The sequence below is a fragment of the Physella acuta genome, unplaced genomic scaffold (assembly GCF_028476545.2).
Source record: "Physella acuta isolate Inbredline_101_S28 unplaced genomic scaffold, ASM2847654v3 ptg000803l, whole genome shotgun sequence".
In the NCBI taxonomy this organism is placed as follows: domain Eukaryota; kingdom Metazoa; phylum Mollusca; class Gastropoda; family Physidae; genus Physella; species Physella acuta.
The window spans coordinates 129,023-145,844 of NW_026732321.1; the positions used below are offsets into that span (position 1 = coordinate 129,023).

At 42.6% G+C, this 16,822-nt stretch overlaps 1 protein-coding gene across 3 annotated transcripts in view; it reads right to left on the reverse strand.

Annotated features, from left to right (window-relative positions):
* LOC131951173 (hyccin) overlaps window positions 1–16,822 on the reverse strand; it is a 117,890-nt gene that overhangs the window by 98,991 nt on the left and 2,077 nt on the right. For all 3 annotated transcript variants that reach the window (XM_059313507.1, XM_059313505.1, XM_059313506.1), the window contains exons 2-3: window positions 15,037–15,138; window positions 14,008–14,115 (exon numbers count right to left, since the gene is read on the reverse strand). In XM_059313507.1, the coding sequence (XP_059169490.1) occupies window positions 14,008–14,115; window positions 15,037–15,078 (150 nt within the window). In that variant the 5' untranslated portion in view covers window positions 15,079–15,138. The remainder of the gene's footprint in view (window positions 1–14,007; window positions 14,116–15,036; window positions 15,139–16,822) is intronic.

Here is a 16,822-nt window from a genome sequence, read left to right on the forward strand (position 1 = left end):
CCATGTGCAGGTGTGATCAAATGTGCAGGTGTGATGCCATGTGCAGGTGTGATCAAATGTGCAGGTGTGATCAAATGTGCAGGTGTGATGCCATGTGCAGGTGTGATCAAATGTGCAGGTGTGATGCCATGTGCAGGTGTTTTGTGCAGGTGTGATCAAATGTGCAGGTGTGATCAAATGTGCAGGTGTGATCTTTAGACCAGTCCCTGTGTCGTAATGACTGACAGATGGGTGTACCCTTATCGTAATGACTGACAGATGGCAGTAGCCCAGTCATAATGACTGACAGAAAGGCCAAAACTGACAGAAGACCCCTGGCAGTATACACGCCCATCATAGTCACGTGACAAACAGCAGTGGTAGAGAGGAAATTCTAGAAAAAATGTAACTAATTCTGCCACGTGATAGAGAACATAGGGAGAGGTTTGGTTTAGGAGATAATCCAATAGTCCCCTGGGGGGGGGGGGGGGAGTGTGGCACTTCGAGTCCCAGAATTGTTGGGAAAACACAAGCTAATGGCGGGATCGATGTCGTTAGGTGACGTCACATACATCTATTCCCCCCCCCCCCCCCACATCATCGGGCTATTATTTTAAACAGATCGTTATGAAAATCATCGAGTTAAACGTTGTAGTTCGCTAGCATCGCTGCAGGTAATGGGTAGGTTACTGAACACAGCACCTGATGTATGTCTGGTGCTAGGGATGTATCTCTCTATTCCTAGGTATCTATGTCTCTAGCTAGGGATGTATGTCTGGTGCTAGTGGTGTTGAGAGCATGTTAGGTGCTCTTGTATAGAGATGAGCAGGTAAGCTGTTGTGTGATAAGCTGGAGCCTATTAGAGAGGTGCTTCACATAATGTGGTGAACCGCGTGGTATTGTATGACACGTAGTTGGCTCTGATGGATGTGAATCTGATGGCTATGGTAGGTAGGAGATTGTTAGACAGGTACCACAGGTGTTCTGGTGGATTTTTGCACACCAACACCCGGTCTGCCTACAACACCACCCATCAACTGCCTGCCTACAACACCACCCATCAACTGCCTGCCTACAACACCACCCATCAACTGCCTGCCTACAACACCACCCATCAACTGCCTGCCTACAACACCACCCATCAACTGCCTGCCTACAACACCACCCATCAACTGCCTGCCTACAACACCACCCATCAACTGCCTGCCTACAACACCACCCATCAACTGCCTGCCTACAACACCACACACCAACAGCCTGCCTGCCTACAACACCACACACCAACAGCCTGTCTGCCTACAACACCACACACCAACAGCCTGCCTACAACACCACCCACCAACAGCCTGCCTACAACACCACACACCAACCTGCCTACAACACCACCCACCAACAGCCTGTCTGCCTACAACACCACTCACCAACAGCCTGTCTGCCTACAACACCACTCACCAACAGCCTGTCTGCCTACAACACCACCCACCAACAGCCTGTCTGCCTACAACACCACACACCAACAGCCTGTCTGTCTGCAACACCACACACCAACAGCCTGTCTGCCTACAACACCACCCACCAACAGCCTGTCTGCCTACAACACCACACACCAACAGCCTGTCTGTCTGCAACACCACACACCAACAGCCTGTCTGCCTACAACACCACCCACCAACAGCCTGTCTGCCTACAACACCACCCACCAACAGCCTGTATGCCTACAACACCACCCACCAACAGCCTGTCTGCCTACAACACCACCCACCAACAGCCTGTCTGCCTACAACACCACACACCAACAGCCTGCCTGCCTACAACACCACCCACCAACAGCCTGTATGCCTACAACACCACCCACCAACAGCCTGTCTGCCTACAACACCACCCACCAACAGCCTGTCTGCCTACAACACCACACACCAACAGCCTGCCTGCCTACAACACCACCCACCAACAGCCTGCCTACAACACCACCCACCAACCTGCCTACAACACCACACACCAACAGCCTGTCTGCCTACAACACCACACACCAACAGTCTGTCTGCCTACAACACCACACACCAACAGCCTGTCTGTCTGCAACACCACACACCAACAGCCTGTCTGACTACAACACCACCCACCAACAGCCTGTCTGCCTACAACACCACACACCAACAGCCTGCCTGCCTACAACACCACCCACCAACAGCCTGTCTGCCTACAACACCACCCACCAACAGCCTGTCTGCCTACAACACCACACACCAACAGCCTGCCTGCCTACAACACCACCCACCAACAGCCTGCCTACAACACCACCCACCAACCTGCCTACAACACCACACACCAACAGCCTGTCTGCCTACAACACCACACACCAACAGTCTGTCTGCCTACAACACCACACACCAACAGCCTGTCTGCCTACAACACCACCCACCAACCTGCCTACAACACCACACACCAACAGCCTGTCTGCCTACAACACCACACACCAACAGTCTGTCTGCCTACAACACCACACACCAACAGCCTGTCTGCCTACAACACCACCCACCAACAGCCTGCCTACAACACCACCCACCAACCTGCCTACAACACCACACACCAACCTCTCTACAACATCACCCACCAACAGCCTGTATGCCTACAACACCACCCACCAACAGCCTGTCTGCCTACAACACCACCCACCAACAGCCTGTCTACAACACCACCCACCAACAGCCTGCCTACAACACCACCCACCAACAGCCTGTCTGCCTACAACACCACCCACCAACAGCCTGTCTGCCTACAACACCACACACCAACAGCCTGCCTGCCTACAACACCACCCACCAACAGCCGGTCTGCCTACAACACCACACACCAACAGCCTACAACACCACACACCAACAGCCTGCCTGCCTACAACACCACCCACCAACAGCCTGTCTGCCTACAACACCACCCACCAACAGCCTGTCTGCCTACAACACCACCCACCAACAGCCTGTCTGCCTACAACACCACCCACCAACAGCCTGTCTGCCTACAACACCACACACCAACAGCCTGTCTGCCTACAACACCACCCACCAACAGCCTGTCTGCCTACAACACCACACACCAACAGCCTGTCTGCCTACAACACCACCCACCAACAGCCTGTCTGTCTACAACACCACACACCAACCTGCCTACAACACCACCCACCAACAGCCTGTCTGCCTACAACACCACCCACCAACAGCCTGTCTGCCTACAACACCACCCACCAACAGTCTGCCTACAACACCACCCACCAACAGCCTGTATGCCTACAACACCACACACCAACAGCCTGTATGCCTACAACACCACACACCAACAGCCTGTATGCCTACAACACCACCCACCAACAGCCTGCCCGCCTACAACACCACCCACCAACAGCCTGCCTACAACACCACACACCAACAGCCTGCCTACAACACCACCCACCAACAGCCTGTCTGCCTACAACACCACCCACCAACAGCCTGTCTGCCTACAACACCACCCACCAACAGCCTGTCTGCCTACAACACCACCCACCAACAGCCTGTCTGCCTACAACACCACCCACCAACAGCCTGTCTGCCTACAACACCACCCACCAACCTGCCTACAACACCACACACCAACAGCCTGTCTGCCTACAACACCACACACCAACAGTCTGTCTGCCTACAACACCACACACCAACAGCCTGTCTGCCTACAACACCACCCACCAACAGCCTGCCTACAACACCACCCACCAACCTGCCTACAACACCACACACCAACCTCTCTACAACATCACCCACCAACAGCCTGTATGCCTACAACACCACCCACCAACAGCCTGTCTGCCTACAACACCACCCACCAACAGCCTGTCTGACTACAACACCACCCACCAACAGCCTGCCTGCCTACAACACCACCCACCAACAGTCTGCCTACAACACCACACACCAACAGCCTGTCTGACTACAACACCACCCACCAACAGCCTGTCTGCCTACAACACCACCCACCAACAGCCTGTCTGACTACAACACCACCCACCAACAGCCTGCCTGCCTACAACACCACCCACCAACAGCCTGCCTACAACACCACTCACCAACAGCCTGTCTGCCTACAACACCACTCACCAACAGCCTGTCTGCCTACAACACCACCCACCAACAGCCTGTCTGCCTACAACACCACACACCAACAGCCTGCCTGCCTACAACACCACCCACCAACAGCCGGTCTGCCTACAACACCACACACCAACAGCCTACAACACCACACACCAACAGCCTGCCTGCCTACAACACCACCCACCAACAGCCTGTCTGCCTACAACACCACCCACCAACAGCCTGTCTGCCTACAACACCACCCACCAACAGCCTGTCTGCCTACAACACCACCCACCAACAGCCTGTCTGCCTACAACACCACCCACCAACAGCCTGTCTGCCTACAACACCACCCACCAACAGTCTGCCTACAACACCACCCACCAACAGCCTGTATGCCTACAACACCACCCACCAACAGCCTGCCTGCCTACAACACCACCCACCAACAGCCTGCCTACAACACCACACACCAACAGCCTGTATGCCTACAACACCACCCACCAACAGCCTGCCTGCCTACAACACCACCCACCAACAGTCTGCCTACAACACCACACACCAACAGCCTGCCTGCCTACAACACCACCCACCAACAGCCTGTCTGCCTACAACACCACCCACCAACAGCCTGTCTGCCTACAACACCACCCACCAACAGCCTGTATGCCTACAACACCACACACCAACAGCCTGTATGCCTACAACACCACACACCAACAGCCTGTATGCCTACAACACCACCCACCAACAGCCTGCCTGCCTACAACACCACCCACCAACAGCCTGCCTACAACACCACACACCAACAGCCTGCCTACAACACCACCCACCAACAGCCTGCCTACAACACCACACACCAACAGCCTGTATGCCTACAACACCACACACCAACAGCCTGTCTGCCTACAACACCACCCACCAACAGCCTGCCTGCCTACAACACCACCCACCAACAGCCTGTATGCCTACAACACCACACACCAACAGCCTGCCTACAACACCACCCACCAACAGCCTGCCTACAACACCACCCACCAACAGCCTGTATGCCTACAACACCACCCACCAACAGCCTGTCTGCCTACAACACCACCCACCAACAGTCTGTATGCCTACAACACCACACACCAACAGCCTGCCTACAACACCACCCACCAACAGCCTGCCTACAACACCACCCACCAACAGCCTGTATGCCTACAACACCACCCACCAACAGCCTGTCTGCCTACAACACCACCCACCAACAGCCTGTCTGCCTACAACACCACCCACCAACCTGCCTACAACACCACACACCAACAGCCTGTCTGCCTACAACACCACACACCAACAGCCTGTCTGCCTACAACACCACACACCAACAGCCTGTCTGCCTACAACACCACACACCAACAGCCTGCCTGCCTACAACACCACCCACCAACAGCCTGTCTGCCTACAACACCACACACCAACAGCCTGTCTGCCTACAACACCACCCACCAACAGCCTGTCTGCCTACAACACCACCCACCAACAGCCTGTATGCCTACAACACCACACACCAACAGCCTGTCTGCCTACAACACCACACACCAACAGCCTGCCTGCCTACAACATCACACACCAACAGCCTGCCTACAACACCACACACCAACAGCCTGTATGCTTTCAACACCACACACCAACAGCCTGCCTACAACACCACACACCAACAGCCTGTATGCCTACAACACCACACACCAACCTGCCTACAACACCACCCACCAACAGCCTGTCTGCCTACAACACCACACACCAACAGCCTGTCTGCCTACAACACCACACACCAACAGCCTGCCTACAACACCACACACCAACAGCCTGCCTGCCTACAACACCACACACCAACAGCCTGCCTGCCTACAACACCACACACCAACAGCCTGTCTACAACACCACCCACCAACAGCCTGCCTACAACACCACACACCAACAGCCTGCCTACAACACCACACACCAACAGCCTGCCTGCCTACAACACCACACACCAACAGCCTGCCTGCCTACAACACCACCCACCAACAGCCTGCCTACAACACCACCCACCAACAGCCTGTCTGCCTACAACACCACCCACCAACAACCTGCCTACAACACCACCCACCAACAACCTGCCTACAACACCACCCACCAACAGCCTGTATGCCTACAACACCACACACCAAACATCTATGTATTGACAACAAGAGAGGAAATCAATGCTTAAATCCACAGAACTTCAAAGTGGCAACTGCAGACAACGAGAGGTAACTCCTCCTGGAGAACAAAGGGGGATAATTTCATGGGAGAAGATAATTGAGTTTGAAACCAGTTGTAGTTTCCATTGATTGTTAGATGAAGAGAAGAAGTTGAACAACAAAAGAAAGTTGTGTCCCATGTGTGATCAGGAAAGTTGTGTCCCATGTGTGATAGCTGCACTTTTTACTGCCTGAAGGTCACACTGCAGTCATAGTCATTTTTTCTTTATGGTTCACCCTCTGCTTGAGGTGAATTACAATCCGTGCACTTAGAATTTCTTAGGAACAATCTGGCATCATTACATAAAGGTCTTCAAATGACCAAATTAACATCATCACATTCAGGTCTTCAAATGACCAAATTGATATCACATTCAGGTCTTCAAATGACCTAATTAAAATCATCACATGCAGGTCTTCAAATGACCAAATTAATATCATCACATATGACCAAATTAATATCATCGTATTCAGGTCTTCAAATGACCAAATTAACATCATCACATTCAGGTCTTTAAATGACCAAATTAACATCATCACATTCAGGTCTTCAAATGACCTAATTAAAATCATCACATGCAGGTCTTCAAATGACCAAATTAAAATCATCACATGCAGGTCTTCAAATGACCAAATTAATATCATCACATATGACCAAATTAATATCATCACATTCAGGTCTTTAAATGACCAAATTAACATCATCACATTCAGGTCTTTAAATGACCAAATTAACATCATCACATTCAGGTTTTCAAATGACCAAATTAACATCATCACATTCAGGTCTTCAAATCCCAAATTAATATCATTACATTCAGGTCTTCAAATGACCAAATTAACATCATCACATTCAGGTCTTCAAATGACCAAATTAACATCATCACATTCAGGTCTTCAAATAACCAAATTAACATCATCAAATAGACCAGTCCCAGTGTGTCCACATCAAATGTCCAAATTAACATTGAAGATTAAATGACTCAGTAATACTCTTAGTTGTGGAAAGAATGACTGTGGCTTTTAAAATACTGACAAAGCAAACAAATTAATATAACTAAAGAACCTAACAAAGCAAACATACCTACAAATTAAAGAACCTAACTAAGTAAACATATTATACCAACAAATTAAAGAATTTAACAAAGCAAAAAATTCAAACTAAAAAACTTAAGATCCTAATGAGCAGATATTTAACACTTCACTAGAAAAATCTAATCAAGCAAAAGAGTTCCCTTTACAAGAGAGATGGGGGAAACTGAAACCAAACCTAATGTAAACGAATCAATTTGTTTTAATCAAGTCTCCATTACTTTGTCTAAATTATTTAAACCATTTCAATTTTGAAGTTTATGATGGTGGAATTGTATACAATGTTATTTTGATTTAAACCTATATGGGTAATTTAGCGACAGCTATAAAAAAAATTGTCAACAAATAATCATAGTTATGTCTGGAATTATGACCAACAATGTAGGGGAGGTAACCAATGAAGAGGAGGTAATCAATGTAGGAGAGATAATCAGTGTAGGGGAGGTAACCAATATAGGGGAGATAATCAGTGTGTTCAAACAACAGTGGGATTTTTGTGTGATAGGGGAGCTTGCTACAAGGAAAGTAAAGAGATATGGCTAGGTACAGCCAGACTAAAGTAGAGATATGGCTAGGTACAGCCAGACTAAAGTAGAGATATGGCTAGGTAATGCCAGACTAAAGTAGAGGTATGGCTAGGTAATGCCAGACTAAAGTAGAGATATGGCTAGGTACAGCTAGACTAAAGTAGAGATATGGCTAGGTACAGCCAGACTAAAGTAGAGATATGGCTAGGTACAGCCAGACTAAAGTAGAGATATGGCTAGGTACAGCCAGACTAAAGTAGAGATATGGCTAGGTAATGCCAGACTAAAGTAGAGATATGGCTAGGTACAGCCAGACTAAAGTAGAGATATGGCTAAGTACAGCCAGACTAAAGTAGAGATATGGCTAGGTAATGCCAGACTAAAGTAGAGGTATGGCTAGGTACAGCCAGACTAAAGTAGAGATATGGCTAGGTAATGCCAGACTAAAGTAGAGATATGGCTAGGTACAGCCAGACTAAAGTAGAGATGTGGCTAGGTAATGCCAGACTAAAGTAGAGATATGGCTAGGTATAGCCAGACTAAAGTAGAGATATGGCTAGGTAATGCCAGACTAAAGTAGAGATATGGCTAGGTACAGCCTGACTAAAGTAGAGATATGGCTAGGTACAGCCAGACTAAAGTAGAGATATGGCTAGGTACAGCCAGACTAAAGTAGAGATATGGCTAGGAACAGCCAGACTAAAGAAGAGATATGGCTAGGTACAGCCAGACTAAAGTAGAGGTATAGCTAGGTACAGCCAGACTAAAGTAGAGATATGGCTAGGAACAGTCAGACTAAAGTAGAGATATAGCAAGGTACAGCTAGGTACAGCCAAACTAAAGTAGAGATATAGCAAGGTACAGCTAGGTACAGCCAAACTAAAGTTGAGATATAGCTAGGTACAGCCATACTAAAGTTGAGATTGGTGAAAGTGGATCCACCACAGAACAGTGAGCTACACCCACCTGGATTAAGATAAAGAAACAACTCAACATTACAGACTATTTGATTTTAAAGGTTACAACAAAATCTTAAGCTAATGTTTTTCAAGCTCTAAAGATGTAAGACATTTAGCTGGGACAGTGTGTATAAGACATTTAGCTGGACAGTTTTTGTAAGACATTTAGCTGAGGCAGTTATTGTAAGACATTTAGCTGGGACAGTTTTTGTAAGACATTTAGCTGGGACAGTTTTTGTAAGACATTTAGCTGGGACAGTTTTTGTAAGACATTTAGCTGGGACAGTTTTATTGTAAGACATTTAGCTGGGACAGTTTTATTGTAAGACATTTAGTTGGGACAGTTTTTGTAAGACATTTAGCTGGGACAGTTTTTGTAAGACATTTAGCTGGGACAGTTTTTGTAAGACATTTAGCTGGGACAGTTTTATTGTAAGACATTTAACTGGGACAGTTTGTATAACACATTTAGCTGGGACAGTTTTTGTAAGACATTTAGCAGAGGCAGTTATTGTAAGACATTTAGCTGGGACAGTTTTTGTAAGACATTTAGCTGGGACAGTTTTATTGTAAGACATTTAACTGGGACAGTTTGTATAACACATTTAGCTGGGACAGTTTTTGTAAGACATTTAGCAGAGGCAGTTATTGTAAGACATTTAGCTGGGACAGTTATTGTAAGACATTTAGCTGGGACAGTTTTTGTAAGACATTTAGCTGGGACAGTTTTTGTAAGACATTTAGCTGGGACAGTTTTTGTAAGACATTTAGTTGGGACAGTTTTTGTAAGACATTTAGCTGAGGCAGTTATTGTAAGACATTTAGCTGGGACAGTTTTTGTAAGACATTTAGCTGGGACAGTTTTTGTAAGACATTTAGCTGGGACAGTTTTTGTAAGACATTTAGCAGGGACAGTTTTTGTAAGACATTTAGCTGGGACAGTTTTATTGTAAGACATTTAGCTGGGACAGTTTTATTGTAAGACATTTAGCTGAGGCAGTTTTTGTAAGACATTTAGCTGGGACAGTTTTTGTAAGACATTTAGCTGGGACAGTTTTATTGTAAGACATTTAGCTGGGACAGTTTTTGTAAGACATTTAGCTGGGACAGTTTTTGTAAGACATTTAGCTGGGACAGTTTTTGTAAGACATTTAGCTGGGACAGTTTTTGTAAGACATTTAGCTGGGACAGTTTTTGTAAGACATTTAGCTGGGACAGTTTTTGTAAGACATTTAGCTGGGACAGTTTTTGTAAGACATTTAGCTGGGACAGTTTTTGTAAGACATTTAGCTGGGACAGTTTTTGTAAGACATTTAGCTGGGACAGTTTTTGTAAGACATTTAGCTGGGACAGTTTTTGTAAGACATTTAGCTGGGACAGTTTTTGTAAGACATTTAGTTGGGACAGTTTTTGTAAGACATTTAGCTGGGACAGTTTTTGTAAGACATTTAGCTGAGGCAGTTTTTGTAAGACATTTAGCTGGGACAGTTTTTGTAAGACATTTAGCTGGGACAGTTTTTGTAAGACATTTAGCTGGGACAGTTTTTGTAAGACATTTAGCTGGGACAGTTTTTGTAAGACATTTAGCTGGGACAGTTTTATTGTAAGACATTTAGCTGGGACAGTTTTTGTAAGACATTTAGCTGGGACAGTTTTTGTAAGACATTTAGCTGGGACAGTTTTTGTAAGACATTTAGCTGGGACAGTTTTTGTAAGACATTTAGCTGGGACAGTTTTTGTAAGACATTTAGCTGGCACAGTTTGTATGAGACATTTAGCTGGGACAGTTTTTGTAAGACATTTAGCTGAGGCAGTTATTGTAAGACATTTAGCTGGGACAGTTTTTGTAAGACATTTAGCTGGGACAGTTTTTGTAAGACATTTAGCTGGGACAGTTTTTGTAACACATTTAGCTGAGGCAGTTTTTGTAAGACAATTAGCTGGAACAGTTTTATTGTAAGACATTTAGCTGGGACAGTTTTATTGTAAGACATTTAGCTGGGACAGTTTTATTGTAAGACATTTAGCTGGGACAGTTTTTGTAAGACATTTAGCTGGGACAGTTTTTGTAAGACATTTAGCTGGGACAGTTATTGTAAGACATTTAGCTGGGACAGTTTTTGTAACACATTTAGCTGAGGCAGTTTTTGTAAGACATTTAGCTGGAACAGTTTTATTGTAAGACATTTAGCTGGGACAGTTTTTGTAAGACATTTAGCTGGGACAGTTTTAATGTAAGACATTTAGCTGGGACAGTTTTATTGTAAGACATTTAGCTGGGACAGTTTTTGTAAGACATTAGGCTGGGACAGTTTTTGTAAGACATATAGCTGGGACAGTTTTATTGTAAGACATTTAGCTGGGACAGTTTTATTGTAAGACATTTAGCTGGGACAGTTTTTGTAAGACATTTAGCTGGGACAGTTTTTGTAAGACATTTAGCTGGGACAGTTTTATTGTAAGACATTTAGCTGGGACAGTTTTATTGTAAGACATTTAGCTGGGACAGTTTTTGTAAGACATTTAGCTGGGAGAGTTTTTGTAAGACATTTAGCTGAGGCAGTTATTGTAAGACATTTAGCTAAGACAGTTTTTGTAAGACATTTAGCTGGGACAGTTTTATTGTAAGACATTTAGCTGGGACAGTTTTTGTAAGACATTTAGCTGGGACAGTTTTTGTAAGACATTTAGCAGAGGCAGTTATTGTAAGACATTTAGCTGGGACAGTTTTATTGTAAGACATTTAGCTGGGACAGTTTTTGTAAGACATTTAGCTGGGACAGTTTTTGTAAGACATTTAGCTGGGACAGTTTTATTGTAAGACATTTAGCTGGGACAGTTTTTGTAAGACATTTAGCTGAGGCAGTTATTGTAAGACATTTAGCTGGGACAGTTTTTGTAAGACATTTAGCTGGGACAGTTTTATTGTAAGACATTTAGCTGGGACAGTTTTTGTAAGACATTTAGCTGGGATGGTTTTTGTAAGACATTTAGCTGGGACAGTTTTTGTAAGACATTTAGCTGGGACAGTTTTTGTAAGACATTTAGCTGGGACTGTTTTTGTAAGACATTTAGCTGGGACAGTTTTATTGTAAGACATTTAACTGGGACAGTTTGTATAACACATTTAGCTGGGACAGTTTTTGTAAGACATTTAGCTGGGACAGTTTTTGTAAGACATTTAGCTGGGACTGTTTTGTAAGACATTTAGCTGGGACAGTTTTTGTAAGACATTTAGCTGGGACAGTTTTATTGTAAGACATTTAGCTGGGACAGTTTTATTGTAAGACATTTAGCTGGGACAGTTTTTTTAAGACATTTAGCTGGTACATTGTAAGACATTTAGCTGAGACCGTTTTTTTAAGACATTTAGCTGGTACATTGTAAGACATTTAGCTGAGACCGTTTTTTTAAGACATTTAGCTGGCTCAATCTGACAGCTGAACTCAGGTAAAAACAAAAATAGATCAATAAAATGTTTCCAGAACATTCCAATCCTGATGAAACTCTAACATTGCCTTAGCTACAATTATCCTCACAATAGGTTATATCTTCTAGGAGCACAACTGCAACATTTCTCTAATACAAGGCCAGCTACTCTGGATTAGTTGAGTCACTGGCATGAAATGTCAATGAAACACACTTGATATTTGCATACAACAACAACAAGTGAGCTAAAAAAACAAACAAATTAATTGATCAGAAAATGTTGCAATGCCACCATTTGACTCCCAGCGATGGCAGTCATTATCCTGGCCTGCAACAACACATTATCTCAACACATTATCATGCCAAGCTTTTATTTCTTTAATTAAATAACACATCTACCAGCTCTTATGCCCACTGATGGGTTCTTTGGATATTTATGGACAAGAAATGCCATGAAAATTGTGAAATGCTTATATCAAATCTAGCAAGGAAAGTAAACTTCCACCAATAAAGAGTTTTATTTATTTATAGCCCTTCATACTTATAATCGTCTAAAACTTCTTTTCTGTTTAGAGTAGTTTTAGAACTTGACTTTCAGATTCACAAATAGTGTGGCTAAAGTTACAAATCAAATTTACAATAACATGCAAATCCATTGTTCAGGTGAACTTAAACCATGTATTTGATTGAATACAAAGTTGAATGATACTAACACCAGTGTCTACACTAAATAAAATAATGTTACGTAATGCTAGATAAGTTGGCTAAATATACATGGTCACAGGGATGAATTATGATAGTCACAGGATTGAATACAGATTGTTACAATATTGCCACAGGATTAAACATGGTTTAAAGGATTGAATACAGATTGTTACAATATTGCCACAGGATTAAACATGGTTTAAAGGATTGAATACAGATTGTTACAATATTGCCACAAGATTGAACAATGGTTGTCAAAAGATTGAATATAGATTGTTACAATATTGCCACAGGATTAAACAATGGTTGTCAAAGGATTGAATTCAGATTGTTACATTATTGCCACAGGATTGAACAATGGTTGTCAAAGGATTGAATATAGATTATAAATTGTAACTGGGTTGAATGAAGATAAAGGACAGAATATAGATTTTCAAATGATTGAAAATTTATCATCATATAGAACATTTGATAATTCAACAATTTAATAATCAAAGCAAAGATTTTTAAAAGCTTGAAATAATTTAGTAGAAGCCATTAGTGAACAAAGCTGTTTTAATTAATTAATTGAAGAAAAATAGACACATTTTAAAAAGTCTAAATGGCCAAGAAAGATAACCAGGCCTGTTTGCTAGAGAAAAAAATATTAAGAGCCAAAAAGGAGTTTCAAATTGTAACTGAATAAATAAATTTTCCACACAATTTAATAAAAAGCTGGTTTGCAAATGTCATTTTTATTTTATGTTGTTGGAAGATTAATTTTAAAAGATGGAAAATATTTTAGTTTTTTAACAATATAGGATAAGGGAAGTAAGACTGTTTTTTTTTACATTTTTAATTTTAAAGAGTTAATTCCCTTTCACCCTGAGACTAACAATAAATACGTTTTAAAAAAAAATATGATTTCCTCTAATGGTCAAAGTATTTTTAAACTCAACACGGTACTGACCTGAACTTTGTAAGGCTCTGACTCAAACAGCTTGTAGATCCCAAGAATGAGATCCTCATTCTCAAATATAGTGCAGGCAAAAGTGTGGATCTCTGAGCTTGCCAGGCCCTGTAATAGAACCCAGTGTCAGAGTTCACCAAACACATTACTTGAACAATGCTTTCAAAGTCAACAACATCAATTGCCGGCAGCACAATTACAACCACTTATGTTTATTTCAACATATTAAGGGGATGGGATGTGGGTGTATACCACTTTGTTGTTTGTTCAAATCTTCATTGTTTAGATTTTTTTTTTAAATAATTGCATCAATCTATATCCAACAAAATTTACAACGAATAAACTGTCCTAGGTATACATTATCCTAATATCCAAATCTACAGGCTAAAAACATGATCCTAAGCCAGAGTACCAAACTCATGACTTTTGGGTTTGCTAGCAAATGCTTTACCACTAGACCACATCATCCCCATTAAATGTACAACTAGCTTGAGAAAGAAGGAAGATATTTGGATGGAGATTTTCTATATTCTTTAAACACAATCTATTTTGTTCAAGATTGTACGTTATTGGTTAAGAAATGAACATTGATAGCATGACCAAAATATGGCTTTCATTCATTTACAGCTGACAGGCATTGAACTTTCAGTCAGAAATATTTTTAGACATGGAATACCATTTTATACAAATTCAAAACAAACTAAAAGACACCAGACATCAATAATGAGCTTGTGAGAATGACACCTTACCTTTCAGCCATCACCATCATTAATTAACATGTAAGCATGAAACCTTACTTTTAGCCATCAACTTGTGAGCATGGAACCTTACTCTCAGCCATCAACAATGAACTTGTGAGAATGAAACCTTACTTTCAGCCATCAACTTGTGAGAATGAAACCTTACTTTCAGCCATCAACAATGAACTTGTGAGAATGGAACCTTACTTTCAGCCATCAACAATGAACTTGTGAGAATGGAACCTTACTTTCAGCCATCAACTATGAGCTTGTGAGGATGGAACCTTACCTTATAATCAGCAAGCCATTCTCTCACAGCTTTAGTTAGCATTGTGAATATCTAGTTGATCTCATTAGCTGAACTAGATGTACATCTTCTGGCATCAAGCACCTGAAATAGAACAAACTGTCAGCTTAAAGTGTCCCACATAGGTTGGTTGTCCTGACCCAACCACTTATCATAGCTATACCAACAGGAAATGTGTGAAAACAAATATTGAAAACGTAAATAATGTACACAAGTTAGGTGATCTAACGGCCAAGTGATTGGTAGTCTTAAGATGATAGATGGCCAATGGTCAGCCAATTGATAGCTAAATGGCCAGGTGATAGACGGCCAATGGTCAGCCAATTGATAGATGGCCAATGGTCAGCCAATTGATTGCTTAATGGCCAATGGTCAGCCAATTGATTGCTTAATGGCCAATTGATAGATGGCCAATAGTCAGACAATTGATACCTTAATGGCCAACTGATAGATGGCCAATGGTCAGCCAATTGATAGATGGCCAATGGTCAGCCGATTGATAGATGGCCAATGGTCAGCCAATTGATAGATGGCCAATAGTCAGCCAATTGATAGCTTAATGGCCAAATTTGTTTGTAAAGGGGAACAACTAAAGAATATTTGAACACAAAGCAAACCAAGAAGAGTTATGGAGAAAAGGAGTCAATTTTTTTAAATTTTCAGATTTTAACAAGTGTGTGTGTTTGCAGCTCGCATAATATAAAAGTACCCCAAGATATTCAATCAAAGTTCAATCTAAGAAATATCCTCATGTTTAGAAATATTAGCATTATATAACTCACAAGTATACAAACTTTTTTTTTTATAAACTCAGCACTTTTTTAGAAAAATTGTTATACAGAAGACAACCAGTTCCTCAACAATGATAATTTTATAATTTTATACCTTTGTACTGAGTGAAATCTAAAACATTTGATACTTTCTTTTTGTTATCTAAATATACATATACATACATATATATATTTATTTAATTGGGCCTACAGCTTAAAAACTAAAATAAAGATCTACAATATAGATGTAGTAAAAAGAGCATTTGGACCCTCATTTGTTTCTAAATTACCTTTTGATTTTTACCTATAAACTTTCTATTTTTCGGTTGTGACTTTTTAAAATATATTTTGCTTTAGGCCTCACTTTAATAAAATAGAGCTCAATTTTACACAATATCCAAATAATTTCCACTGTTGAAATTCAATACGTAATACTACACATTTCCATAGACATGTGAATCCATGTTGTACTAGTTATTCTTATTTTTTATTCACAGTAAAATTGCAAAAAAACAGTCCATATAGACACTATAGACCGTTCAGACCTGGGTTTTAGATCCCTGATTTATCCCACCAAATGTTACCACTACCTTAAGCATTGACCCACCCCTCCCTCTGATTGCTTATTTATGCACCAAAGGCAAACCCAACCTTAAAGGTGGAAAAGCAGTAATTGACTTTATGTGTGTAAACAATACTAGAGTCAATGCGTCAATGGGGCACCACAGATTTGTGTGTTATGTCTAGCTAGGGCTAAGTGCCACTAAGTGTCATGGTGCGCGCCCTCCCCCTATCATGACTGATCACAGTTGGATGCCTCCATGTAGGTGGTTGGCCTGGGTCACTAACTTGTGGCTGTTGAGGTTCTTCTAAGAACTCATGTGCCCTGGCCAGTGACCTTTACTGGAAGGCCATGCTCCCAATGATGCTGTGTTAGCATAACTCATACGCCCAGTGACACTATGTTAGCGCCATTAGTTTGATTTAGAAGTTTTCTT